This window comes from Saccopteryx leptura, chromosome 9 (assembly GCF_036850995.1).
Source record: "Saccopteryx leptura isolate mSacLep1 chromosome 9, mSacLep1_pri_phased_curated, whole genome shotgun sequence".
NCBI classification, from domain to species: Eukaryota; Metazoa; Chordata; class Mammalia; order Chiroptera; family Emballonuridae; genus Saccopteryx; species Saccopteryx leptura.
This window is the reverse complement of record NC_089511.1, coordinates 75,017,987-75,045,817: the sequence shown is the minus strand read 5'-3', so window position 1 is coordinate 75,045,817 and position 27,831 is coordinate 75,017,987. Positions and strand designations below refer to the sequence as shown.

The 27,831-nt window shown below is 48.7% G+C and overlaps 1 protein-coding gene across 19 annotated transcripts in view; it reads left to right on the top strand.

Annotated features, from left to right (window-relative positions):
• The window catches only part of CAMK2G (calcium/calmodulin dependent protein kinase II gamma), a 59,634-nt gene that overhangs the window by 14,269 nt on the left and 17,534 nt on the right, over window positions 1-27,831 (top strand). For 9 of the 19 annotated variants that reach the window (XM_066349831.1, XM_066349824.1, XM_066349832.1 and 6 more), the window contains exons 3-13: window positions 88-147; window positions 7,486-7,540; window positions 8,393-8,458; window positions 11,707-11,779; window positions 11,927-12,029; window positions 12,457-12,540; window positions 12,980-13,074; window positions 14,628-14,750; window positions 18,398-18,481; window positions 18,720-18,762; window positions 23,315-23,358. In XM_066349831.1, the coding sequence (XP_066205928.1) occupies window positions 88-147; window positions 7,486-7,540; window positions 8,393-8,458; window positions 11,707-11,779; window positions 11,927-12,029; window positions 12,457-12,540; window positions 12,980-13,074; window positions 14,628-14,750; window positions 18,398-18,481; window positions 18,720-18,762; window positions 23,315-23,358 (830 nt within the window). Of the gene's footprint in view, window positions 1-87; window positions 148-4,623; window positions 4,820-7,485; window positions 7,541-8,392; window positions 8,459-11,706; window positions 11,780-11,926; window positions 12,030-12,456; window positions 12,541-12,979; window positions 13,075-14,627; window positions 14,751-18,397; window positions 18,482-18,719; window positions 18,763-21,309; window positions 21,373-23,314; window positions 23,359-27,831 lie in introns of those variants that run through there. The other 10 variants (XM_066349829.1, XM_066349819.1, XM_066349822.1 and 7 more) reach the window with 3 other exon arrangements.

Below are 27,831 nucleotides of genomic sequence, written 5' to 3'. Positions count from 1 at the left end.
GCCTAGGAATTGAAGGAGTATGAATAGCCAGGTGGCCACAAACCGAAAGGATGCTTGATAGCTTTTGGTTTCTCTCCTCTGCTTTAGATCACCAGAAACTAGAACGTGAGGCCCGGATATGCCGACTTTTGAAACATCCCAACATTGGTAAGTGCGCTGGTCTAGAGTGTTTCTCGGGCGTTTTGTAGCCGGGGTAAGAACAGAGATCCGCTGCTTTTGTATATGAGACTCCTGTCCCTTGGCCTTTGCCTGATGTCTTGTTTTTCCCAAGTGGGAAAGCAGTGGTTCTTCCTCAGAATTCTGGGGCATTCTGGTTTTGAGACCTGGATGTCCCTGTGCCTGCAGTGCCACCTCAGGGCTGGGATGTGAAGTATCAGAACAGGCTTCAGACTCCCTTTCTTCCCTGCTCCTTCTGTCTTTGGGCTGAGGTCCAAGGTCCTCAGCGTGTGAGTCTTGGGCTAGTAGCCTGCCAGCGTTCCTCACCAGGGGCCTTCCATGACTGTCATAAAAGGGTCCGGATTTTGTTTCTGGACTTGAAAGAGTTTTGTTCCTGTCGCAGTGTCGCGCACACTCTGGGGGTTTCCATGGTGCTCCTGTTTGTATTCCCCAGAGCCAGGAGAGCAAGCTGCCTACCCGCCTGGCTTCTCTGGAGAAGGGATGGCAGGAGCCTCTCAGATGGGGAAGGAGGAGAAATGAAGAGGATTTCTCCCTGCTCCCACCCTGACTTGGGGGGACAAGAGCACATTGTTGGTTGTTCTAAAGCCCGAGGAGGTTTGCCTGCCACAGCCCACTCGGCTCAGTTTTACATTATTCAGCTGAAATCATCTTTGCCAAAAGCGTTGGCCCTGATTTGGTGCTTCTCGCAGGGAGGACAGAAACGGTGCTGGCTGCAGTGTCTGAGCAGAAACCCAGTCTTGACTTGAGGCAGAGCAAGGAGCATCTCCTAGGTTTCCCTGAAAGCCCTGAGCCATCATGAAAAACAACGTGTGTTCCCTGCTCCTCAGGCATGGCCTAAATATGGGGGCTCCCACAGTGCCCAGAGGCCACCCACTCTACTCTGCTGGCGGCCGGGGCTGGGAGGTGACTTGCTGAAGCTTGTGCTTCCTCCAAAGCTACTCAGCCTCTGGCTTCCCAGATCTCCGGCTAGAATGCTTCACGTGAGCTATTACGTGGGAGAGCTGAGGTCGCACTCTAGCCCGAGGGGAAAGGAGCAGCTCTGAGGTAACCAGAACCCCAACCATGCAGGGCTTTATAGATCACAATCAGCAGCTTGGATTACAACCGAAGCAGATTGGCATAGCCAGTGCTCAGCTCTGCCTGGTGCAGTGTGTTCCATGGAGCCAACACCTCTGAGCCGACAGGTTTTGGGCTTGGAACTATGGAGGCTCCTGGGCAATCTCCTGAAGTTAGACTCATGCCTGCAGACAGCACAGTGGGGACCAGGGTTGCCTTGCCTAGGAGAGGCCCTACACAGAGGAACACCTAGAAGAACATTCACAAATTCTGGCGTGTTTGATCTGGCTGGCTCAGTGGTCCAAAAGTATTTTTATTATTCTCCAGTAAGTATTTAAAAATGAGATTTCCCATTTTGAAAGGAATTGTTTCCTAGTCTTTCCAAGCAGAAGGCTTGGTTCTGCTGAGCCCACTCTACACATGGCCAGAATCAGCTGGGGCTCGATAGTGGCAGCTCCTTGGCCCACTGGCCACTGTCCTGTCCCTCCCTATTCTCTCGTGTTTGCACTGCCTGTGTGGTGCCTGTAGGCTTTGTGAGCTGTGACCTCCGACCTGGAAGCTCTAGAACATGGAGGAAGAGCTTGTGGGGAACTAAAGCCATGCACAAGCACGGAGGCATTTATTTCGTGTTTAGTTCTGGGTCTCAGGGTCTGAGGACAGCAACTGCCTTTCCTTATGCTGTGTGACCAGTCTGTACAGCAGTGGTGGGGGAGGGAGGACAGCGGGGAGATGAGGCAGGAGGCAGACCGGGTCTGCATCACCTGCTGCCCAGCTGTGGTTGACCACAGGATGGTTGGGGCAAGATGAAGACAACTGAGAAACGACCAGGGCGACAAAAAAATGGGGTTCTGACAAAATAAGTTCTAACCTTTTAAAACTTTATTTATAGAAATTAAATATATACTTTTTGACCTTTTAGACTTGACTTGGTTTGTTAGCTGGCCCTTTCTTTGTACCCTCTGCCCCCAACTCAGACTTAAGGCAGACGGAGAGGCCATCTGCCCTAGCCCCCTGCTCTGTTAGGGAGACAGCAGGACCCAGGAAAGGCCAGCAAGTCACACTCACTTTGTCAGGACCTGATTGCCTAGAACTGTGCTTCCATCTCATGTCTCTCCCAGATCCTGCCGGATGTTGGTCTGAAGCCCTATTCTGGAGTCAAGGGCAAGGAGAGGAAAGGGTGAGCCAGGACTGTGTCCTGGGAGAGCCTGTTAGCCAGGCTGTCTGCTTCCAGTGAGAACCAGAGCTCCTGGAGATACGGCAGAGTGATGGGTCCAAGGAGGCCGGGGGTTACCATGGATCCTGGCCTGGCTTGTGGCTGGAAAGGAGGCCGTTTTGTTCCCCTGATTCGGTATTCCTCTCGTCTCTCCACTGCTCCATCCTCAGAGCTGTGGCCCTTTTGGCTCCGCATCTTTAACTCCATCCCACAGGGATGCAAGTGGACCAGCTGAGAGTAGTGCAGCGTTGAGGAAGCTGAGCAAAGAGCTCACGGTCAAACGCTGGCTGCTGTCACACTCACACAGGTATTTGGTGCAAAGCAAGGAGCCAGGTGTCCCCAGGTTTATTCCCTAATAGATATTGTCCTGGTAGTTAAAAGTCTGTTGGAAGAGTGGACTGTAATGTCAACTGTGGACTCTGGGTGACACTGATGTATCCGTGTAAGTTCATCGATTATAACAATTGTACCAGTCTGGCGGGGGATGTGGATAGTGGAGGAGGCTGTGCATATGTGGGGACAGAGGGTATGTGGGAGCTCTGTGTACTGTCTGCTCAGTTTTGCTGTGAACCCAAATTGCTCTAAAGTCTATTAATTTTTTTAAAGCCTCTTGGTTGTGAGGCATACTGCAGAACCTAAACCAGCCCTAGGAGAGTGGCCAGAGGTGTGGAGTTGAGCGGAGAAGACAGCCGGAGTGCTGATCGTAGTTTGAATGGAGTGTGTCCCACCTCTGATCTGCTTGCTCCCTGCTCTGAATTCCTGTGATGAATAGACTCTGCTTTGCTTCCTGCTGAGCTGCTCCTGCAGTTTCAATCGTAGTCTAGCCTTGTGGTTCAGAGCAGCACTTCTCAATCTTTTCTGTGCCCACAGATGACCTAGAGATCATGTTAAGATTCAGATCTGCCTGACCTGTGGTGGCGCAGTGGATAAAGTGTCGACCTGGAAATGCTGAGGTTGCCGGTTCGAAACCCTGGGCTTGCCTGGTCAAGGCACATATGGGAGTTGATGCTTCCAGCTCCTCCCCCCTTCTCTCTCTCTGTCTCTCTCTCTCCTCTCTCTCCCTCTCTGTCTCTCTCTCTTCCTCTCTCTCTCTCCTCTCTAAAAATGAATAAAAAAAAAAAAGATTCAGATCTGATTCAGTAGGTCTGGGGTGGACCTGAGCTTCCTCGTGTCTCTAAGAGATGCTCACCATGCCGGTCTGTGGACCATGTACGTGGAGAAGTCAAGGTTGGTGGCTTTGGTGTCAAATCCAGGTTTGAATTGGGGACTTGCTGGTTAGTAACTGTGACTTGCGGCACATTATTTCACCCGCCTGTCCCTCCATTTTTTCCTTTATGCCTCTCTATGGAGTTGTTGTGAGAGGGCTCATAAGCAAAGGAGGCCTAGGAAATAAATGAAGATGAAAACAGATTCCAACTGCCAGAAGTGGTCTCTCTTAGGACCCCCAGCCCCAACTCTGTTCACAAGGTATTCCAGCCTAGGGCCCATTCAGCTACCAGTAAGTGTAGCAAAAATAGTTGCAAAGGAAAAGAAGGAGACACAGTTAGATCATGACCAAACAACTCCTAAATCCCTGCCCATCACTCTTGGTGGGGGCATCCTCAGCCCCCCACTAGCCCCTGGCCACGGGACCTCTTTCCTACTGTGCTTTTGCTGCAGACATTAACAGTGATATTTTCCGTGCTTTATGACCCGAATTTGTTAGTAAAATATGACATATTGTTGGGTGATTTTTAAAGAATTGGAAATAGCCACAATATTTGGGTTGTGGCTTTTTTCAGTCCTTGAAGGTATGAAACATCAACTCAAAGTGTTTGGGTGTTTTTTGGGCCTGTACTTCCACAGTTTGTAAAGAACAATAATGAGGCTTATCTCTGTAACGTAATTAATACACACTCTCTCCTTCCCCGATCTTCCTAGACTTGTCTGGCCCTCTTTGGCCTTCACGCCCTCTCGTTACTGTGGAATGGGCTGAATACTGTGGAATGTATGAGATTATTTCCTTGCACACATCCATAGCATCCTTTCCTTCTCTCTCTCACAGCCCTCAGCACAGTGTTACGTATTTGCATAAGCGCTGGTTTAAAGCCTGTCTTCCCTGTTCACCTGGAAGCTCCGCCGTGGCAGGGCCTGATTTCTTGTCTTCACAGCCGAATCCGTGGCATGTACAGCCACGCCTGCTTCAGAGAAGGTGCCGAGTGGACGCTGATGAGTGAATCAGAATGGCCAGGGCTAGTGCGGACAGGTTGGAGCTCCTTTGCCTAAGAGGATGGAGAAAGTGACTCCCTAATGGGCAATTCTGCAATATCAAGGATCTTGATGTCAGTTTGTTGTGGCTTCAGGTCTCAATTCTGCCACTTGGTATGACCTTGGGTGAGTTTCTTTGGAGCCTCAGTTTTCTCTCCTATTAGATAGGGGTAATAGGGGTACCTGTCCCACAGAGTTAATGTGAAAGTTCAGTAAAATAGCATGGCACAGTGCGTAGCACATAGAAACAGCGCATTAGTTCTTATCATTTGGATCATTATTACTAAGAACCTGCTAGGTAGGCACTTAGAGTGATGCAGTCAAGTTTCTCCTTTTGTTCTCAGTTCCCTGCTAATTTTCTTTACAAATGGGAAAAAAACAAAAGTGGTAGCAGCCTTGTTCAGATATGGGCCCTGCGCACCTGTCCCTCCTTGTCTCAGGGGAGCCTTCTCTGGGCGGGGTGGCCTGGGATGGTGAGTCTTCCTTTGCTGTTTCTTTCCTGATTCCCTGCCCGGCTTCCTCCCACCTGGGCTCTGTGTGTGGCCTTCCTGGAGAAGGGCAAGTGCCAGTCACTCTGTCTGGGTGTAGGCACGGTGCCTGCACTTTCTGCTGTGTTGTGCTAGGGAGGGGTGGGGTGGCATTCCAGGAAAGCAGGATGGGCAGCAGGACTGCCCAGGAGTGGTTGTTAGCACCGTCCTGCTCTTCCTGTAAGCTTACCATCCTGCTGCTGTTAGTCACCTCCCTAATGAAGCTGGGGTTTAGCTTCTGGGACAGCTGATTTCCAGGGGATTATTTGTATTACACACTTTAATGCTTTTTAATAGCAAATTTTTAATTAAGTGGAAAGTCCTTTTGAAAGCAAGGGAGCAGCAGCTGCAGCAGCACTCAGCTTGCCACACTGACTTAGACCAGAGGAACCCAGGGAAGAAGGAGGTGGCAGGGCTTTGGGCGCTTGCATCAGCATGCTGGGTTAGTCAGGGTGGGAAGGAAGCAGAGGTCTGGCTGTGGCTCCTTCCGTCCATCATCTGCAGACCTTAGAGGAACCGGGGCTTGTTTGCCTGAGGACAAGACAGAATGGTTTGAGGAGGATCTATTTTAGAAGTACCACCTGCCTTTGAGCCCTTTCGTGAATCACAGAAATACTGAGTTTGGGGTGGAATTCAGGGTTGAGTAAATGGATCAGATCAAACAAGGTAGGCAATAGGAAGTGTAAACAGCCTTTGGGCCCTGGTTCAAACTCTGGCAGGCCTGAGTCCTCATTTGTCAAGTGAGGGGAAGCATGAGGCACTAGTGATGGCTTAGTGCCTGCGTTTTCTGTTCCAGCTGATGTCGCTTTGGTGGGGAGGGGATGTCGGGAGGCACCGTGGCCCTGATGAAACGCTCTGACCCTGGAAATGGAAGCTGTTGTTCAGGGCCATTGGCAGCCTGGGACGCGCCAAGGAAGAGAAACGGTGGTTTTTTTGTCTCCAAGAACTTCACTGGTTGGTTTGGTGTCAGGCCATTCCTGAAGTGCTCTGTGAGGTGCTCCTGAGACTGCTGAGGGTTGGCACAAAGGTCAACTAGAGGAAGCCCTTTGGAACAGAGGTTTTCCCATCAAGAGGGTTCAGGTGAGGGAAGGGACAGGAACAGCCGACTGTCAGCCAAAGCATTGAGTTGTGTTTGCATTAGAATGATGCTCAGAGCTTGGCATTTAACCCAGAGGTGGCTTTGTGGGCAGAAGCTTGAAGAGAAGACCTCAGAAGACACTAGGTTGGTTTTTTGCCCAAGAGCTCTGGAGGCAGGGAGTGAAGGGATTCTGCTTCCTAGCCTTTTCTTGCAGTTGGTGAGTTGCCATAGTCTGTCTGTGCTGTTGTTCGGGGCCTTGCAATGGCCTCCCAGACCCATCTGTGATGCTGTTGTAGAAACATTCATGAATGGTTTCTCCATTATTTTATTGCCTGGGTGTGTGGGCCACTGCACACATCTTATAGGAAGCAGGGGTGTAGACCACTCTTTGGAGACAGAGCTAGATTTACATCTTAACCCTCCAAATCTTTGGCCTTTCACAAGATACTATATGTCTGTGAACCTCCTGTGTCCTCACCTGTAGAGTGGGAGTAATAATCATCTCATGGTTGTCATCAGGAATAATGAACTCCTTGAAGGCAGGCACTATGTCTGGCACATAGTAGGTACTCAGTAAAGGCTTGTAGAATAAGGAATGTATACAAAGAGGCTTACACAGGTCTGGTACATAATAGGCACTTTCTATAATTGTTGTTATTGTCTTTGCCTGAATTTGCAGGCTGTCTCCCCTGCTCACCATCCATCATTCTCGCCCCACATGCCTTCCTGCTGGGCTCTGCCTCTCCCACTTCTTCCCCTCCCTTTAGTTCTTCTGTTCCCATTTACTTCTTTGAAAGAGCTCTCTCCCGTCTTGCCATTCTCTGTCCCCCAGTGGTGCGCATCACTAGATCCTAGGTCACACATCATGTCTGGCACTAGCCCCTCTGGGAAGGTTCCTGCTTTTCTCTGTCTTCTTAGCTGTGAAGCTTCTCTCTCTTGCCTTGTCTCAGGCAGTCTGATGTGGGTGCCAGAGCACCAAACCTGGGGTCTGGTTGTCTCTCTGCTCCATGGCTGCATAACCTTGGATTGGGGAGTGCTGGGCACCCTGCCACTTGTCACTGCTGCTCCTTCAGGAGAGCACCCAGTGAGGCTGGCCGGGTGGGTGGGGGTGGGACTGCTGAGGAGGAGAGGAATAGGATTTCCAAGTTTTTTCTCTGTTAATGTCTGTCCTGTCTTCTCTCTTGCAGTGCGCCTCCACGACAGTATTTCTGAAGAAGGGTTTCACTACCTCGTGTTTGACCTGTAAGTGCCACTCTCCGAGGGTGTGGGGGCCTCTCCCTTCAGCTAATTCAGAATGAAGGCTTGGAAAAAGGCCTAAACTAGGTCTTCAGCCTCTGCCAAGGGTCCCTTTCCTTTGCCTGGGGAAAGGCTTGGACTCTGAGCTTCCTCTGGTAATGGGCCTGTGGCTGAGGGGTCCCATTGCTCACCCTGTCTCCCTGGCTCTGACCAGGGAGGTGGTGTTGCTGTCATATGTCGGTCCAGCAGCTGACCTTGTACAGATACTTTCTTCTTGTTTCTTGGTGTGTTGTCCTTAGAGGAGAAATAGGGTATAGCTTTTTACATGACCTTAAAAGTTCTGAGAACTCAAAAGTAGCTTATTTTAATAGTTGTAAACTGGGCTCTAATTGGTCTCTCCTCTACTTTGATTGTGGTTTAATACCTTAAAAGTGACTCTTCTCCTCCTGGAAATGCCCCTTTGGCATTTTCAGGGTTGGGTCTCTGTCCTTAATCTCATTATTTTTCAGCTTCAAGTAGTAGGTCTGTTCTTTCTGGGCAACTGTATCTCAGTGTTTCCGTTGGTCTCAAATCGATGACTTTCCGAGTAGGTCAGTTATTTTCTCTTAGGTCCTTGTATATCCATCTTAGCCTGAGTATTAGCTATCTGTAGGTTATAAAAACAAATGTGCAGAAGGGAGGGAGGGGCCATGTTACCCAACGAGAAGCCCCATATCATTAAAGAATTCACTGTGTTCTGGGCTCTCGGATGAAATGCATATGGAGTTAGGATTTCTTTAAAAGCTGTTCTACTGTTAGCTGTTGGAAGCTGGGGTTGGCCAACTGACTGCCTCCTCTAACCCTCTTTATTGGTTACAGTGTTACTGGCGGAGAGCTGTTTGAAGACATTGTGGCGAGAGAATACTACAGTGAGGCTGATGCCAGGTGAGATGAGAGCCCTATATATTTCAAGTGTGAGTCTTAGCCATCTTAGGGGGCCAGGCATTGTGTCTATGTGGTGAATTGTCTTTGGGGACAGTCAGAAGAGCTTTTGTCTGGATAAAGATTCTACAGAGCTAGGCTCAAGTGGCATTCTTTTTTTTTTTTTTTTTTTTTTTTAACAGAGAGAGGGACAGACAGGCAGGAACAGAGATGAGAGCATCAATCATCAGTTTTTCGTTGCAACACCTTAGTTGTTCATTGATTGCTTTCTCATATGTGCCTTGACCGTGGGCCTTCAGCAGACCGAGTAACCTCTTGCTCAAGCCAGCGACCTTGGGTCCAAGCTGGTGAACTTTGCTCAAACCAGATGAGCCCGTGCTCAAACTGGCGACCTTGGGGTCTCGAACCTGGGTCCTCTGCATCCCAGTTCAATGCTCCATCCACTGCGCCACCACCCAGTCTGACTCAGGTTGCATTCTGTGGGCAATACAAAAAGTTAAAAAAGACCCTGGCCAGTTGGCTCAGCGGTAGAGCGTTGGCTCAATGTGTGGAAGTTCCAGGTTTGATTCTCGGTCAGGGCACACAGGAGAAGTGCCCATCTGCTTCTCCACCCTTCCCCTCTCCTTTCTCTCTGTCTCTCTCTTCCCCTCCTGCAGCCAAGGCTCCATTGGAGCAAAGTTGGCCAGGCACTGAGGATGGCTCCATGGCCTCCGCCTCAAGTGCTAGAATGGCTCTGGTTGCAATGGAACAACACCCCAGATGGGCAGAGCATCGCCCCCTGGTGGGCATGCCAGGTGGATCCCCATCAGGCACATGCGGGAGTCTGTCTCTGCCTCCCTGCTTCTCACTTCGGAAAAATACCAAAAAAAAAAAAAAAAAAAAAAAAAAGTTAAAAGTTCAACACTTGAGGATCAATGTTTTTGCAAAGCTCTTAGAAGTCTTCCATCACCCCATCACCCTACAGATACCTTTCTTTTGCACTATATATACTTGTAGGCTTGCTCAGGGACCCTCCCTGTCCCCTTTCTTTCATGTGACAAAATCTGTGTACATCCTGGGGATGATCCAGAGAAGGAAGAAACATGGTTTATGTCCCAAAGGGTTAATAATCCATGCTGGAACCTTTCTGGGAGATCTCAGCCTTCATCACGTTGTCTCTTGACCACCATGAGCAGCCCCGGTGTGGAGCTCCTCAGGCCGTGAGGACCATCCCTCTGTCATACCTCTCGGCTCCAAGCCCTCCGTGGAGGTCCTGGCAGCTCCTGCATGTGACACAGCAGAATTCCTCCCACACCACAGCTCTGGGCGCTTGTTTGGCCTGCCTTGCCTTTCCTGCCTGGGCTCCTCCCCCAGCCCTGAATTTTCTCTGAGGGTGCTGTCCTTACAACCTGGTTTTGATCATCCTGCCTGCAGCTTATCTGGCATTTGTGACAGCTCTAGCTGCCTCTGGAGAGTGGGGGAGTCAGCTTCCTCACAAATTTCTCAACTCTGAGAGGCCAGTGTTTGCTGATCAACTTCAGATGCTTCAGCCTCAGGAAAAATTCTCAAATGGGGAGATGAATTCCAGTGCCAACAGGGGAGGACCAGGCTGTGGGGCGGAAGGAGGTGGTGATGATAGCTCAGGGAGTCTGGCAAGGAGGAGGGAGAGCTGGGGGGGGGGGGTGACTGTACCAGTGGGCTTGGCCTGGCTCTGCTGGGACACTTCGCACTTTTGCCATTTTTGGCCAGAAGGCTCTCCCTGCTAGCCTGGCTCTGTTCTAATTATACATTTCTGTGGAGACTTGCCTCTTCAGCTCCATCTTCCAGTCTCTTTGGCCTACTCTTGGGCTGTGTCCTGTAGGGAGTGCTGAGCCTCCAGGGCCCTCATAGCCCCTTTGGCTCTTGTGGAAGCCCCAATATCAGATTTTAGGAAGGAGTATTAAGTCCAGATCACCAGCCCAGCATCCCCAGACACTACACACCTGCCCCATATACCTGGGAGTACCTGCCGGCCAGGGCTCCCTTCTCTAGGCCAGGGTTCTTCAACCTTGGCAGTACTGACACTTGAGGCCACATCATTTTTTGTCGTGAAGCCCCCTCCTGTGCATTGTAGAGGTTTAGAAGCATGCCTGGCCTCTACCCTCTAGATGCCGGTAGCACCCAACCCCCCAGTTGTGACAACCAGAAATGTCTCCAGGCATTACCAGATATCCCTTGGAAGGCAAAGTTGTCCCCCAGTTTTTACCGCTGCTCTAGATGTCAGCACTGCCCAGAGTTTGACTGCAAGTGAGGGAGGGTGGTTTGGAAGTTGGGCAGCCTAATTTGAGAATCGGCATGAATGTGACTCTGTCTTATTTTGCCTTTGTCTATGCAAAATCATGATCAGAATTGCACCTTAGTTACTCTGTTGGGACCCCTCTTGAATACATTGTTTCTTGCCTAGTCTGTTGTGGCGCAGTGGATAAAGCATCAACCTGGAATTCTGAGATTGCCCAATTTGAAACCGTGGGCTTGCCTGGCCAAAGGCCGTATGGGAGTTGATGCTTCCTGTTCATCCCCCCTCCTATCTCTCTCTCTCTCTCTCTCTCTCTCTCTCTCTCTCTTTCTCTCCTCTCTAAAATGAATGAATAAAATCTTTTTTTTAATTCTTAAAAAAAAAAAGTACATTGTTTCTTAAAAGTATATATCTACTCATTTTATTTCCGCTACTGGGTGAAAATCCCCTCGGGCAGGCGCTGGGCCCTATTCTTCTTTATAGTTTGTGTGGCACCAAGCACAATGCCTGTAGACACTCAATAAATGTTTAAATAAACATGAGTGTATCCACCCCAAGACAACTTAGGTTTAGCTGGACTCCTGCCTCAGTTGCCACCACAAGCCTCTTCTCCTAGAACAGAGTTACCATAGGGGAAAAGAGAAGAAAGAGGGGCTGATGGTTTCCTCTTCTCAGCGGTCTGGAGTGTCTCCAGTGTCTTGGAAACAAACTGGGTTGTGTTGGGCCTTTAGGGGTCATGGTAGAACCTGTTCTAGTTGCTCCTTTGCTGTTATCTAGTGGGAGACTCTGGACAAACACTTAATCTTCCTGGGACTCAGTTTCTTCTTCTGTAAAATAGGTTGAACTACATGATGTCCAAAGTTCAATGTTCTAACTGTACTTTTCAGTGATTTTCTGTGAACCTGTGATCCAGTTACATGCTTTAGTCCACAACATGTGGTTGTGAATGAGGTGATTTAACCTTGCCCTGACATTTCTTTTTGTTCTGCTTTTGTAGCCACTGTATACATCAGATTCTGGAGAGTGTTAACCACATCCACCAGCATGACATTGTCCACCGGGACCTGAAGGTAATACTCAAGTTCCCCCTTGGCCTCCTGTGAAGTGTTGTCGCCACCTGGTGCCAGATGGTGGTACTGCGAGGGCCCACCCAAACTAGGCTCCCCTCTGGGCCTGGGGATGGGTGCCTCACAAGGCTCTATCTTTGCCTTATACAGCCTGAGAACCTGCTACTGGCAAGTAAATGCAAGGGTGCTGCAGTCAAACTGGCTGATTTTGGCCTAGCCATCGAAGTACAGGGAGAACAGCAGGCTTGGTTTGGTAAGAGTGACCCTGTCTTCCTGGAATGCAGCCCCTACCCTTCCTCCTCTTCCTGATGTGCCTTCCTCTTTCAGAACTAGAAGCCAGACCCTTAATGGTCCTGGCCTCCTCAGAGACTGGAGGAGAGGGAGGGTGCAGAGCTCCCCACTAGCCCTACGTGACTCAATACAGTGAGTCTAGCTGTTGTCAGCACTGCGTTTGCTGCCCCAGGGAGGCCGGGGAGTTCCTGGTAGGCACATGGACTGGCCCTCTGATTTAGATTCCGGGCACTGCAAGAAGCTGCGCCTGTCATCTCTTGCTGCCCATGTGCTGAGAGTTTATATAGCAAAAGCATTAGAAGTGAGAAGGGACTTGGGGAGATTGCTAATGCAGATTTAAAGAGAGATGAAGTAGGTTCAGTGTGCCTCTGCCCTCTCTTCTGCTACAGGTTTTGCTGGCACCCCAGGTTACTTGTCCCCTGAGGTCTTGAGGAAAGATCCCTATGGAAAACCTGTGGATATCTGGGCCTGCGGTAAGCCCATTCCACACTCTCAGCTTTTCGGTGTTAAGGGCCCTTGACTTCGAGCGAGAAAGAGGCATCGCTGTTCTTTGCGGGTCCCACAGATGTCTGGTACATGTGAAATCACGATGTCTGCTCTAGTTAGTGCCCCTGGGACGGCTGTTCCCATCACACCCTCCTCCCCAAGTACTTTCTGTATTCTAGTACATCCTCCTTGCAGAGGGATTTGCTCACACCTGAGAGGGTGGGTTGTACCTAAAGGAATCCCTGAGGGGCTTGGTACACGGGGAGGGAAGCAGAGCAGGAAGGGCCAGCGGCGTTATGGGCTTCTGTGCACTCCTGTCTCTGGTATGGCCCTTGACCTTCTGGGTGGCTCTGAGCCCTGTGTGGCTTTGCTGATTCCTCAGTAAAGTAGGTGACTCACCCTAGTGACCTCTGTCCTGCCTTGTAGGAGTCATCCTGTATATTCTCCTGGTGGGATATCCTCCCTTCTGGGATGAGGATCAACACAAGCTATATCAGCAGATCAAGGCTGGAGCCTATGATGTAAGCACCGGTTTGTTTTTACCCCTTGGGCTCTGTCCAAGGGGGGGGTGCAATACAAGGATGGTTGGGGACTTTGAGGACCCAGGAACAGACATACAGGTCTCAATTCTTGCCACCTACTGTTCCAGGGAGCAACTTTTAAGCATAGCTATTCTTGGTATCTGTAAAAATCCAGCAGCCCACTGAAAGCCTTGGGCATGGAGGTGTGGTATGCTGCTTAACATAGAGATGAGAAGTCTGGCAGCTCCCTCCACTGCAGTGGGGCTTTGGGTACATTGCTGAATCACTGCTTCCTCCTAGTAGATAGACAGGGCTGAACCAGATGTTGGAGTCCCCTTCTTGCTCTGATCTCAGGTTCTGTCATTCTAACCATGATTGCTCTCTCCTCCTTTCCTAGACTTTAAGGCAGTGGTTCTCAAAGTGTACACCAGGGCGCACTGGTGCGCCCTAGAAGATTTCCAGGTGCGCCCTATGGTATTCCAGAGAAATATGTGCCTGTTGGGGACCAAAAAACCAACAGGGTTTTTGAAGTTTAGATTTTTGGGGGACACAGGTGTGGGCAATTGGCTGTAAGCTGACAGTCTGCCCAACCCCCCACCTGACTTGCCTGATTAGTTTGCAAAAGGCTATTAAGCTGTGGTGCTAGATTGTTTACACTACCCCCCATGTTCCCCAGAAATACTGGAGGCAAGTTTCTTCTATCCTTTGTTTGGTGTAAAGTTAAGATGATATGTATGGTGGGGTTTTGGATTGATGATTACACATAAGGAATTGTCTCTTGAAGCCTTTTGGATTTCTATAGAAGAAGAATATGTGGCAGTATCTAAGAAAGCTTTGAACCTTTTACTGCAATTTTCAACATCCTATTTATGTGAATTAGGATTTCTACCCTCAACACAACAGTAAAAAGAGGAATTCTTCAATATATTGATGAGGAAATCAGAGTTTGCCTTTCAAATATATGCCCAAACATTGAAGAAATCACTAGGACACATCAGGCTCATGTTTCTCATAAACACAAGAATGAAAAAACACATTCACACCAGGACCTGCTGAGTTTACTAAATCTTACTAAGACTGTATCTATATATATAAAAAGATAACTTTTTGTCATTTTTTAATTTTTTAACCCTTTTTATGAATTCTAAAAAGCATAACTCAAAAATTGTAATGTAAAAATGTTTTTAATGTCAGAATAAATTTAATTTTGTATTTATTTCATTTAATTACCATAAAAGCACGTTTGGACTTTATATATTTTTTCTTTAATATTTGACTTAATTATTATAACATATTTTTCATAAATTTGTATATAGATTGTGCCTACAATTATTTGTAGGATTTTGAATGTGCCCCGACTTCAGAAAGTTTGAAAACCACTGCTTTAAGGTGACACAGATGCTGGGATACCCTGGGCATCATCTCGGGCTCTGCAGGCAGCTTTAGGTTGTGTAGAGTATCCCACTGATGGGAACTGGGAAGATAGAGCCTACCTTTCAGGGTGTGAAGCTCACAAATTTTATATTCCTCCTCCCCCTGTTTCTGCTCCTTAGTTCCCATCACCAGAGTGGGACACGGTGACCCCTGAAGCCAAGAACTTGATCAACCAAATGCTAACCATAAACCCTGCAAAACGAATCACGGCTGACCAGGCTCTCAAGCACCCCTGGGTCTGTGTAAGTGTCTTCACCCAACATGAAGTTGATCAGGAGTGTCAGCCCTCTGTGCCCTGAGAGGGTGGGGGACTGGATAGGGCCCAGGGTCAGTAAATGCCACCAGGAGGAATTCAGGGAGGCAGATGGAGCGAACTGGCTTCTACCTGTCCCTCTCCCACTCACTGGTCAGGTGTGATTTAGTTCTGATCTTGAATGAGAGCTCAGGTTGACTTGTGCAGAAAAAGTAGTTGATGATGAGAAGCAGCTGGCACAACCCAAAGTGAATTGCCAAACTTAAGGTGCATATTCAGACTTCAACTATAATACAACTAGTGGAAGTGTAAACAATACTCAACAGAAAGAAAAAGGGCCTCAACAATGAAAAAGAGCACCCTGAAGTTCAATCATAAAGTTCACCATAGGAGAACCCTAGGCTGTCAGTGTGGATTAATATACTCTATGTTTTCATATATAATTCTATCAAACTGGAATGTCTGTTTTCAAGCAAAGCAGAGGGTATACTACAGTTAGGCTTTCTGACAACCATGATGCGTTTATTATTCCTGTGTTCACTGAATACCTCTTTGGTGTTGGTCACCATGTGGGTGCTGGAAATACAAAGATGAATGAGGCATGGTCCCTTTCCCCAAAGATCTCAGAGATTATCTAGGGAGACAGGCATTCAAACAGATAACCATTCTGCAATGTGACAAGTACATAAAAGAATCTAATGAGTGCTTTGGCACACCTACTGTCCCTGATAGGTGATGGTATTACTGAAGGCTGGGTGGAGGAGGTAGGTGACCTCTGTCCTGGTTCTTGGCGGGTGACTAGGAGTTCCTCAGGCTGATAACCTGCAGACAGGCTGATAACCTGGGTTAGCTTGGCCCAGGGTGAGAGGCCTGGGGAAATTGTAGCAAGTTTAAGGAATGTTAGTTGGGTTATAATATGACTATAGAAATACAAGAGAATGGAGCCCTACGAGTTTCTGCCAAAGGAGTTAAGATTTGATTCTGAAAACACAGGGAACCATTTGTAACTAATAAAGATCACTTTGCAAGCTGTGTTGAAAAGAATTAAAATGGGCCTGACCTGTGGTGGCGCAGTGGATAAAGCGTCGACCTGGAAATGCTGAGGTCGCCGGTTCGAAACCCTGGGCTTGCCTGGTCAAGGCACATATGGGAGTTGATGCTTCCAGCTCCTCCCTCTGTCTCTCTCCTCTCTAAAAATGAATAAATAAAATAAAAAAATAAAAATAAATAAAAATAAAAGAATTAAAATGGAAAGGGGCTGGGGGCAGAGAACTCAGGAAGCTGTCCTAATTGTCTAAGCAAAACCAGGTGAGGTCTCAGCTAAGGGTAATGATGTAGTGGGTGGTGTAGCAAGAAGAGGACATTTTGAGATATTTTGGAGATAGAATCAAAAGAAGTTAGTAACCTTTTGGATTTGGGGAGTAGAGAGAGGAGGCTGTATGAAGACTGTTATGTTTTGACTTGATAACTGATGGAGGGTTGTACCTTTCACTGACCCAGAAGACACCCAGAGGAAGAGCCGCTTTGTGAGAAAATGGGATGGTTTTGTATACATTGAGTATGGTGTCTGAGGACCTCCAGCTTGAGGCATTCAGTGGGTAGTTAGAAATACGGTCCTAGAGCTTAAAAAAGTTAAAAATTGGAAATGCAAGTTGTAGTCATTTCTGTATAGGTAGTGTTGAGGCTGTAGAAAGAGAGGGTTACTTTGCTAATCAGATTTGTACTGTGAGCTTGAATAAGGGAAGAGATGGCCACGAAACACCAGCATTTCATGACAGAGCTAGAGGAGCCTGCCAAGGGGACTGAGAATGAGAACTTCCGTTGGAGGAGGAGCAGGAGCAGGAAAACCTAAGAAATGGGAAGTCTCTGTGAGGGAGCATCTGTAATAAGACGCTTCAGAGAGTCCATGATAAAGACAGAAAGGAATCCATTGGCTCTGACGAGTTAAAGGCCATTGTTTCCTTATTGTACCACTAGAGGCAGTGGAGTGAGAGAATGAAGTGGCCTGTTTTGGGGGAGGTGAAGAGCCCGGGGCTGAAGGGAGAAAGAAATGGTGCTACTTAAAGAAGATAGATGGGTTAGGGGAGTTTTTAAATTTTTGTTTAAGGAGAGTCTTAACTATAATATATAGACTAGTGGTTTTCAACCGCTGGTCCGTGGACCAGTGCTAGTCCGCCAGAAATTTTGTGCCAGTCCATGAAAGAGTTAACCACCCTGATGTTGTATGAAGGTTAATCGAGTGGTATAGACTGCAGAGCAGAGTATAATCTGGAGTAAAGGGTTAAAACTGATTGAGGAAGCAAAGGTTTTGCTAGCTAAAAGAGAGAGGGGCTCCCAAGCCCAGGCTGAGGGGTCCCCACTGCACATGAGGGATGCTGCAGCTGAGACCCGTGATGAGGTTGCAGGTGGGTGCAGGTCAGCTGAGGGGGGGGTTGAAGTTGAGCTTCTTTCCTGATGAGTTCTCCTTTCTGTTTGTGGAGAAGTGTACACTCTGGAGGAGGAGGCAAACTAAGAGGGAAGGTTGGGAGAGCCGCTTTGGGAACCAGGCAAGGGACTAGCTGTGGGATGAGGGGAAGGATTGCAGGGTGGCCCTATGGGGTGTGGGCACCAGGCTGCATGTGGTAAGATTTATTTGTCTAGCAGGCTGGTCAAGACAGCAACAGCAAAGGGAGGTGGTAAGCAATTTAAAATGCAGACTTAAGAATTGGGAAACAGGCCTGACCTGTGGTGGCGCAGTGGATAAAGCGTCGACCTAGAATGCTGAGGTTGCCGGTTCAAAACCCTGGGCCTTGCCTGGTCAAGGCACATATGGGAGTTGATGCTTCCTGCTCCTCCCCCCTTCTCTCTTTCTCTCTCTTCATTAAAATGAATAAATAAAAATATTAAAAATATATATATTTAAAAAAAAAGAATTGGGAAACATTATATTCTGGGGGGTCATTTTCCGGGCTCCACCCTCCACTATCCTATGTATCTCAGTGGCCTCCAAGGACATCACTGTACTGTGCAGTAACTGATTCTTGTATTGCTGACCCTAAGTCATCACGGAGATGTATATCATGCCCCATGGCCTCTGTTTAAGGAGGAAGGAAGTTAGCAGTGATACGGTGAAGGAAAGTCCCTTCCACAATGATAAAAAATATTTGATGCTTCAAGGTAAAGAGCCTTAGCTTCTCGGATCACAGCTTTCTTCAGGTCTTGGTAGGGATCTGTTAAGAGGAGTTCCCTGAAAGGAAGGAACGTTCTGTGGAGAGAGCAGGAACCCCGGCTTTTCCCATGGCTCGGAGTCTGAACTCAAGAGGTGCTCAGTAACAGTTGCTGCAGGAGTGTGTGCATGAGGGTCACAGCGTGCAGGGCACTGTCTCCGTTCCTCGCCTCTGTTTCCTGAAGTGGATGAGAGTACTCTCTTGGGCACCCTCCTCAGACAGCATGGTGTTTTCATGTTCAGATTCTGTCCTTACATAACCTTGAGTTTTGGATAGTGTTTTTAATTTAAAAGCATTTTCATATCTATGACCTCATTTTATCTTTTGAGCAACTCTGGGGTGGCTGAGTGCTTGGCCATCCATGCTGGGACTATGGTGAGGGTCAGAGAATCTGGCTGGGGACTCACAGGACTGTCTTTCTGACTTCCAGCAACGGTCCACAGTGGCATCCATGATGCATCGTCAGGAGACTGTGGAGTGTTTGCGCAAGTTCAATGCCCGGAGAAAACTGAAGGTGAGTCTTGCCTTCCAGGCTGCCAGTTCCCTGAAATCATACCTGTTGACAGTGTACCCCCTGACCCATCACAGAAGGAAGCTTTCCTTCTGGCTGAGCTGAGCTATAAAAGTTGTACATAGTAGGAGTCCCGAGACCTGATGTCTTCAGGCTCTAGCCAATACCTGCCCTCTGCCTGAGACCAGGCGATGCTTTTTTCGGGTCCATTTGAATTCACAGGACACTCTTCTCTCCCTAGGGTGCCATCCTCACAACCATGCTTGTCTCCAGGAACTTTTCAGGTATGTTCTCCCAGCCGTGCACTTTAATTCTACTGAGGTGAGTGGGTCAGAACAGAGTGTTGCCGTACCCTGCCATCCTAACGCTGGGTGTCTCAGGCAACACCTCGACCGTGACGATGAGGATCCTGCTGCTGCTTCTGGGTCCTAGAACCTGGTGTTCTGGGGAGATTTACTTGGGTTCCACTTTATGAGCTCTGTTCCCTAGACTCTCCCAAGGAGTAGCCTGCCTAGCCTTCCAGTTAGCTTTTCCCTGGGAATTCTTATTTAATTCTCTGAAGAACTCTCAGCAGTTTCAGGTGTTAGCCCATCTCTGGAGTGTTGGAAGATGGGCTAAGGAAAAGAAAGAGATGAAATGCAGTGAATCTCCTGTTACCACCAGTAATTTGCAGACTTGGATGATCTCGACTTCATTGTGTCCAAGTAGAGGTGACTAATAGAAATTGTTTCAGATGTTGAAACCTTTTACAGCAATTGTGCTTAAAATATTCTCTGTGGTAGTCGCTGTTACAGTGAAGAAATAAAGACTAGCAGGATGGAGTTGAAGAAACCTGCTTATGTTTGCATGAGGAATTGAGAAAGTTGGGACCAGTAACTTGTAAATCGCACTTGACATTTCTTTTTAAGATGCAAGACATCCTACCTCCTCCCCACCTGGCCCCCACCTCCGTCACTGTTTGCTCTCAATGAGGAAGCACAGTGGCTTTTCTGTGAGAAAAACAATTAATGTCAGGACTAACTGAAGATGGAAGTTCTCTTCTCTGCTTGCCTTTTTCCTCACCCTGACCTCCAGCCCCACTGTTTTGGTTCAAGACCCCCTTCTCTCATTCTTATAACCAGACTTGCTCCCTTGCTTTCCTTCTACATGGCTCTGTAGAGGAGGTTGTATGGGAGGTTTGGGTAGCAGCCACTCTGGGCAGAGGCTGCTCCCTTGAGCTGGAGTCCCAATGGCCTCGTCCGTGTTGGTTCCAGGTAACCTAAAGCCCTGGCTCTGAGGAAGCTGCTGGTGCGGGGACATGGGGCCTCATGAGCCCTAGCCCGAGTGAGAGCCTCAAGGACTTGGGACTGGAGAGTGAGCGGGGAAATGTCCCTCCTCAAGCCATCCCCTTGACCCTGGTTTGGGGCTTGTTCTGGTGCTGTGGACACCCACAAGGGGCAGTCTGTGGTTCTGGACTTACCTCTCACAGATGCCAGCAGGAGAGCACCGTTGGCTGCCTCCAGCAGGGATGGAGCAGAAGTCCCACATCGTGCTTTTTCTAATTACTTGCAGCTTCTACTTTCTCAGTTTAAGAACCTTTCTTTAGGACGCTCACAAGCATTCCTGTGCTGACCCTACCATGGTGGTCTGTTCTCTTTCTTAGTGGCAGAAATGTGAAGACAGCTCCTGGGAGATAATAGCATGTGCCCCATCCCATGGCCTCAGGCCTCTGCATCAGCCTCTCCCCATCCAGTTCAGGGTTCAGTGTCCTGGTCAGGAAATCGGTCTCTGTTAGAACAAAGCACCTTCACTAGTCCCTAAAGAGCCTCCTGTCCTTGCTGCCCAGACCTCATCTGGCCTTTGTATTTACTTTGCCCTGGGTCAGAGGAGACAAAGAAAGGAAAAAAATACCGCAAGCTCTCCAGGATGACCTCTTCTGCCCTGACTCTGGGCCAGGTGAGGACAGAGCCTATCTCTAGAAGCTTCTGCAGAAAGAGGTGTGCACAAGTAGACTCAAAGGGGTTACCTGTGTGTTTCTTTAGTAGTGAGCTAGGCTCTTTTCTGAGTTGATCCCGGACAGGGGTGTAGTTCAGCCCAGAGCTGTAGCAGTTGGCTGATGGTGAAATCGGGGCTTCCTGAATGTGTTGCTTCAGCAGCCTTTGTTTTCCTTCTGGGGCCTCGTTTCTTGAGTACCTTTACCCTCGGAACACTGAAACACAGGCCGAGAGACATGGCCTCCCCTGACTCCATGCCTAAAAGAGGGAGAGCGGCCTGTCTCTAAAGAAGGGGCTGGGGAGCGTCCGTGACCTTAGCTGCACATGGGCCGTGGGCCCTTCGTAGTTCTGAGTACCAGTCTCTCTACTGTTTGAAATGCGGCCAGAGGAAAGGGCTGCCTCTGTTCTGGGCTCTCTGAAAATGTCCTCATTTAAATCCCCGAGGGAGGAAGGCCAGAATGTGGGGCTCAGTTTCCTCACAGCCTTACGCCAGGACTGGATGGACTACCTCCGAAAGGACACAGCCTTTCACCAAGTCAGGCTTTTCCCCAGACCGTCCTCTGAGGTGGTCGCAGGACAGGTGCTGAAGCCATTCCACGAAGTGGAGCCGGGGCCTTCCCCACGGCCCTTCTGAGCCCAGTCCTCTCAGGTCCCCAGACTGCTGCAGGGCTGGCTGCTCCTGCTCCTCAGCCTGCCCCCGGCACCTGCGCTCCCCCAGCTGGCTGGCTTGGCCACGCCGCCTGGGCCCTGCTGCGCGCGGGCGGCCAGCGGTTCCTGCGCCTCGCTGGGGCATGCTCGCTGCTGTCGCCCCCGTGCCTTTGCGGAGGCTCTGTGCACTGAGAGACTGTATCCCCTCAGTTGGCAGGCAGAGCTCCGCCCCCGCCTCGCCTGCCGCGAGCGCCGCCGGCCTGGCCGGGCAAGGTACGTGGCATGAGTCCTCCCCGACCGCCTGCCTCGCCTCCCTGCCACCCCACCAGGAGGGCCAGCATGCCAGGCCCACTCACCAGGGAGGCGAGTCCCATGCTTGCGGGCTGAGATGGGCATGCCGGATGGACCACCTAACTTGGCATCTGCGAGCGCCTTGGTGTTACAGAGCTCCCTAACCAGCCATGCATGCTGGGCGCTTGCCAACTCTCAGGAGGCAATAGCCTGGGGACATGGAGCTGGGCAGCAGGAGGCTTTCCTCCAGGTGGCCTGAGAGCCCGGCCTCCCTGGGAGGGCTGCGGCGAAAGGTGAGCCCAGCCACATTCCTGGGGTTCCAGGAGAAGGCTTCATCCGCACTGTTGGAAACCCCACAGAGGGAGCCACGCCCCTCAAAATGGTGAAGTCTGGCGTTTCAGGCCGTCAGTCTGAAAGGCTATCGAGTGCAGAAGCTGCGGAGACAGCGTCCCTGGGTTTGGATCCTAGCCCTGCCACACCCTGAGCAAGCCGTGTCAGCTCTCCCAGCCTTAGTGTTCTCATCTCTCCAGTGGGGCTAACAGATACGGTGATGACTAAGATCATGTATGTGGAAGGCTCTCGACCCTGCCTGATGCTGAGATTCCACCCCAGACAAATAAAATCAGACTCCTAAGGGCATGGGATAGGCATAAGCATTTTTCAAACTGCCCAAGTGATTCCAATGGGCAGTTGGAATTGAGACTCTCATATATGTAAAGCACTTAACACAGTAGGTGGTCAAACATAGTATAGTAAATACGTTAAAAACATAACTTTTGAATCGTTCCAGTATGACTAGAGGTAGAACCAAAGGCCATTTTGGGGGGTCAGAATTCTTGTGATGGAAGGACCCCTATTCTTACCGTAGAGAAATGGGACCTGGCTGTGTCTAGATGACCACCTGAAGGCAAGAGTGGCCGCAGCAGTAGTGAAGCAGTTAACACTTCCTGAGTATTTGCTACATGCCAAGCACTCTGCTTAGTGCTTTCCATGCATGAACCCATTGGATCCCCATCACTGTGCTCTGACCCAGGCCCTGTTTTATTCCATTTTGTAAATTAAAAATACTGAGGTTCAGAAAGGTTGAGTAACTCATTCTAGGTCACACAGCTAGCAAGTGGTAGAACTAAGATGCAAACCCAGTGAAGTCCAGTGGATCAGACAGTTGGGCTGATTCCCATCTCCTCATGCCTCCCAGATTTTCCCATCCAATGTCTGCTACCAGCCTTCCTGCACAGAGCTCACACTGTACTGGCTAGAATCTGTTTAATACTTTGTTATTCTGCCCAGTCCTTCTGCTCAGTGGGTTCAGAGATAGACTCTGAGGAAAGGGTGGCAGACAGGACCCAGTAAACCTGGTAAGGAACTGCCCAGTCAAGGCTTCACCCCCTGGCAAAACCCTCCTGTAGGTGGTCCTGGTCTCTGTGTCTGTCTGTCTGTCCTCATGTCTGGTCTCCTTCGTGAACTGTGACTCTCGTTTCTTGAGAACACTCAGGAGATGCCTTGCACCCTTCCAGCTTGGCCACCCTGAGAATCTACATGGCGTGTAGGGACGGAGCCCTCCCCTTTCACCCTGGCACTCTGCTTCCAGGCCTGGGTGGATGCTGTCGAAGGCAGAGTTTCCAATGCCCAGGCAGCTCCAGTACTGAATGTGGTTTCTCCTCCTAAGCACAGTGTGCCCCTGTTTCTGCTGAGCCCTCGTCCCTGGCAGAGGAGATCCTGGGGTGCCACCCTGAGGGTCTGACGCTGCTTGAGATGTCCTTCGTGCTTTGGGGCCACCAGGCAGGGCTTTGTTTCCAGGGGTTTCAGGAGACTCCTGGCCCCTTCTTCAGACACAGCGGTCTCTTGTGGATCCATCTGCCAGATGTCAGGTTGAAGAAAGAGTACAATGCAAGGGACTTGATTTTCCTCTTTGTTTTCACAGCTGCCAAAAGCCTATTGAACAAGAAGTCGGATGGTGGTGTCAAGGTAGGTGTCTCCACCCTTCCAGCCCGAGACTGGCCTCTCTCCACTACAGTCATGTGCGGGAATTCTTGGCACCTGTTCCGCCTTTCCCTGGGCACCTTCCTATCCTTGCTTTTCTGCTTTAAACTGGAAGCCTTTGTGCTCAGAACAGCAGGTCCCACTGGCCTGAGAGGGCAGAAGGGAGATGTGTTTCTCCTCACCCTACCTGATTGGAAAGACTCAGGGGAAGTGATCCAAATTATAGTTTACTAGAGTTGAATCCCGAGCTTGACCTCCAGACAGGTGCCTCATTCCCAGGGCTTGACTCTGGTGTTTTTAGTCATTTGGTTACTTTCTTTTTCTTTTAAAGCACAAACCCTTTTTTATCAAATAAAAGCAAAGTTTGCCTGGTTGACTCAGGGTATGGGGCTTTGAACCTGAAGCCACTATCCTTTTGGTCTTTCCTTATCTCCAAGCACTTACAGAACCCAGCCCAGATACCACTAAGTGAAAGTATCTTAGACTGTCTCGAGGCATAGGCCCCTCAGAAACAGGTGAGGAACATGGTGCATCACAGCTTGTTCCCACTGGGGAAGGGAGCTTTTCCTGTGGGGTCAGGGAAAGAGAGGGAATAGGGGCCTGCAGGGATCAGCTGGAAACCCTAGTGTGAGTGGTAGCTTGGCCAAGGTAGAGGAGAGGTGGCTGGGGGCCCTCACAGGGCCTAAGGTGTTCTGTAGATGCTTTGGGGACAGAAAGGGTCCTGGGCTAGGGCATTGGTTAGGAGTTCATGTTATATTGAAGCCTACCAACTTACTCCATGGAGAATTTCAAACTGTGAAATTATCCAAACCTTTAAATTCCAACAAAGTTTATATTAGGCCTTTCCCCAGGATCTTATGTCCCCTCTGAGATACACATGCGTGCCCCATTTCCTTCTCCCACCCCTTCCTCTTCTGTCATTCTCTGCGTGCCTGCTTCTGTGTGCTTCTGCCCCAAGGAGGGGAGCTTGGGCTCCTCACACACCTGCTCACATGGAACTGGGGTTGACCAGCAGCACTCCCCTCTGCACCCCCTGTTACAGGGACGTGAGCTAGATGGCTGGAGATAAGATAGGAAAGGTGGCAGGGTTAGTTGAAGAGAGGTTTTGCATATTTCTATTTGGGGAAGAAGCTAGACTCATTCACCCTTTACAAAGCATTTAGTGAGCACCTACCTAGCCTATGTCACACTCAGTTCCAGGCCCACAAGAGGTCTAGGAGTGATGCTTTAGCAAGAGGTGGTGTTTTCACCTAGCTTTAGGAAGTTGTGAGGTTAATGAAAATGGACATACCTGGAATCTGCTGAGCACTAAATGGTACGTGGTACCAGATCCTACGTGAGATGGTTCAGTTCAAGAAGCTTCTGCGGAGAAGCTTGTTAGAGAAAGCTTAAGGGTGTGGGAAGATTGGAACCAAGTCAGTGATTGGCTGTAGGAGAACAGAGTAGGGGAACACACCTTCTGGTTTTTTACTCTGTACACGTGTTTTCTTTACTATAATGTGAGAACAACAAAAAATATGTTTATGGTTCTGTTATCCATACTGATGTTTTCTGCTCAGCTGGAACCATGGGGTTTGTGGTAGAGGGATGTCAAAACTACAGCTGGATTGGTCTGGGCTGGCAGAGGAGTTGGAAGTTTGTATGTTAGACCACAGAAAATGAACGCTCAAGGCCACTGAGCAGGGAAGCTATGGTAAGAGTGATGTTTTTGAAAATTTTGGCTAAGAGTGTAAGGATGAATAGAAGAGTAGAAACTAGACATGGAGGTATCAATTAGGATTTGTTATAATCTGGGTGCAGGGTGAAGAATAAGTGATTGGAAATAGGAAGGGTTAATGTGATTAGAAATAGGAAGGGTTAATGTGATTAGAAATAGGAAGGGTTAATATTCAAAATGCCCACCGGAGAGTATAGGCACCAACAAATCAGAATAGGTGTCGCCCGTAGGTTATTGGTGTAGCTGTACCTATGAATGCTGGGGTCTGACTAGATACTAGCTCTGGTTAGAGGTGTGTCAAAGAAAGGGCAATTGAAGAAGGATCCATGAAAGATAATTTCAAAGTTCTTGAATGTTGAAAGAATTGGTAGTGCCTCTACTAGAAATGGGAGTAGTTGTGAAGAAGTGCCTGGCTTCGATGGAGAAGTTTTGTTTTGACCATATTGAGATTGAGAGACAGGTGGAGATCTGGGTGGAGAGATCTTTAAAGGTGCTGGGAAATACCTGGTGGAATGCAGGAAGGAGGTCAGCACTGGACATGAAATGGGGACTTGCGTGAGTGAATCACATGAGTTCACTCACTCAGCCAATTCTGTGCCTCAGGAGTTGAGAAGGCAGTGACACAGCCCACCCTGTAAGTGTAACAGTGGGAGAGAGACAGGGAAACCGCCTGCTGCAGCCTGGTAAGGTAAGGGAGGGAGGTGTGCATAGGCAGGCGCTAGGGGCTCAGAACAGGAAATTTGCCTGAAGGAGATGGCCCATGAACTAAGTTTGAAGGATTAGTTGGATTTTGCCAGATTAAGGAGAGAAGAGGAGAAAGAATATTCCCTAAAGGGGGAATAGCATGGCCCTGGCCGGATAGCTCGGTTGGTTAGCATCGTCCAGAAGCTCAGAGGGAATAGCATCTGTGAAGATTCAAAAGTGTGATCAGGATGATGGCTCTGGGGACTTCAGTACCTTCTGTATGGCGGAAGCAGAGGGTGATTAGCACAAAAGGAGCTAATTAAAATATGCACATTCCAGGGTCTAACCTAGAATTCAGATTCAGGAAGCCTTGGGTGGGAGGTAGAATCTGAATTTTAAGATTTTCTGATTAATTGAGAGATTGATTTTTAGAATGGGAGTAAGGAGCATTTGTATGTGCCTTGACCAGGCAAGCCCAGGGTTTTGAGCTGGTGACTTCAGCGTTCTAGGTTGAAGCTCTATGTACTGTGACACCACAGGTCAGGCTAGAATCTGAATTTTAATAGTACTCTCTTTTGTCCACTTGAATCCAAAGCACATGAAAGATTAACAGTCTGGTAAAGGCAGAATTTGGGGGTTATCTGTTATTAAGGGGCTGAAAAAGAAGAGGAATCAACAAAGAAAATGCAGAAAGAACAGAAGAGGTAGAGGAAGAACAGAGGTATGCAACAATGTTGGACCTTCCAGGAACACAGAAGGATGAGGTCTAGGCAAACAGAATAATTAAATTGCTTTTAATGAAAACATTTGTGGGAAACCTGGCTCAGTGTCTGATCAGTGTGCTCAGTAAATGTGTCTGATTCTGGAGAAAAGACCGAATACAGTGGTACGGCCAGAAGCTAAGATGCAAGTGTTTGAGAAGAGAATGACCGACCAAAATTACAGGGCCAACAATAGACAGGTTGGGGAAAATAATCACAGCTGGTGAGAGGGAAAGAGTTCGATTCTCCCTAAGACCCAGCAGATGATAGTCAAAGAAGGTGAACTATCTACCTGGCTAACTGACAATCTATCTGAAAAAGAGGAAGTAGAATTGGTTCACAGATGTGGGTATTTAGCCTCACTAGTAGCAGAGAAATACACGTCGAAGCAGAGTTCCATTTTTTCTATTCTTAAATTATTGCTAAATCATAACAACCTTTTGTAAAACAGCCTGTGTGTCAAAAATCACAAAAGTGTTTCTACCTTCTTTACCTTTTATTTCTACTTCTGGGAATTTATCCTAAAGAAATAATTCAAAATATGAAAAAACTGAAAGCAGAAAGATGTTCAGTGTGACAGTATTTGTAACTGTGAAAAAATTGGAGGTGATCTCAAAAGCCAGTAAGATAATGTCTAAATAATTTTGGGAAATCCTTAATAGACCATTACCAAGTTATTAATTGTCATGACTGTATAATGACAGATGTTTTATATTAAGTGGGATATAAAGCAGTACATACTCTACTATCTAAATTTTGTTTTTTAAAAAACAATGTGTTCATAAGTTATATTTAGTATATAATATGTGGATAGAAAATGAACTGGAAGGAAACCCAGTGAAGCATTAATAATAACTGGGTGATGGGACTTTGGGAAACTTTTATTTATTTATTTATTTTTCTTTTTCTTTTTTTTAATTTTTTGTATTTTGCTTAAGTTGGAAATGGGGAGGCAGTCAGACAGACTCCCGCATGAGCCCGACCGGGATCCACCCGGCTATGTCCACCAGGGGGCGATGCTCTGCCCATCTGGGGCGTTGCTCTGCCGCAACCAGAGCCATTCTAGCGCCTGAGGCAGAGGCCACAGAGCCATCCTCAGCGCCCAGGCAAACTCTGCTCCAATGGAGCCTCGGCTGCGGGAGGGGAAGAGAGAGAGAGGAAGAAGAGGGGGAGGGGTGGAGAAGCAGATGGGCGCTTCTCCTGTGTGCCCTGGCCGGGAATCGAACCAGGGACTCCCGCACGCCAGGCCAACGCTCTACCACTGAGCCAACCGGCCAGGGCCTTGGGAAACTTTTA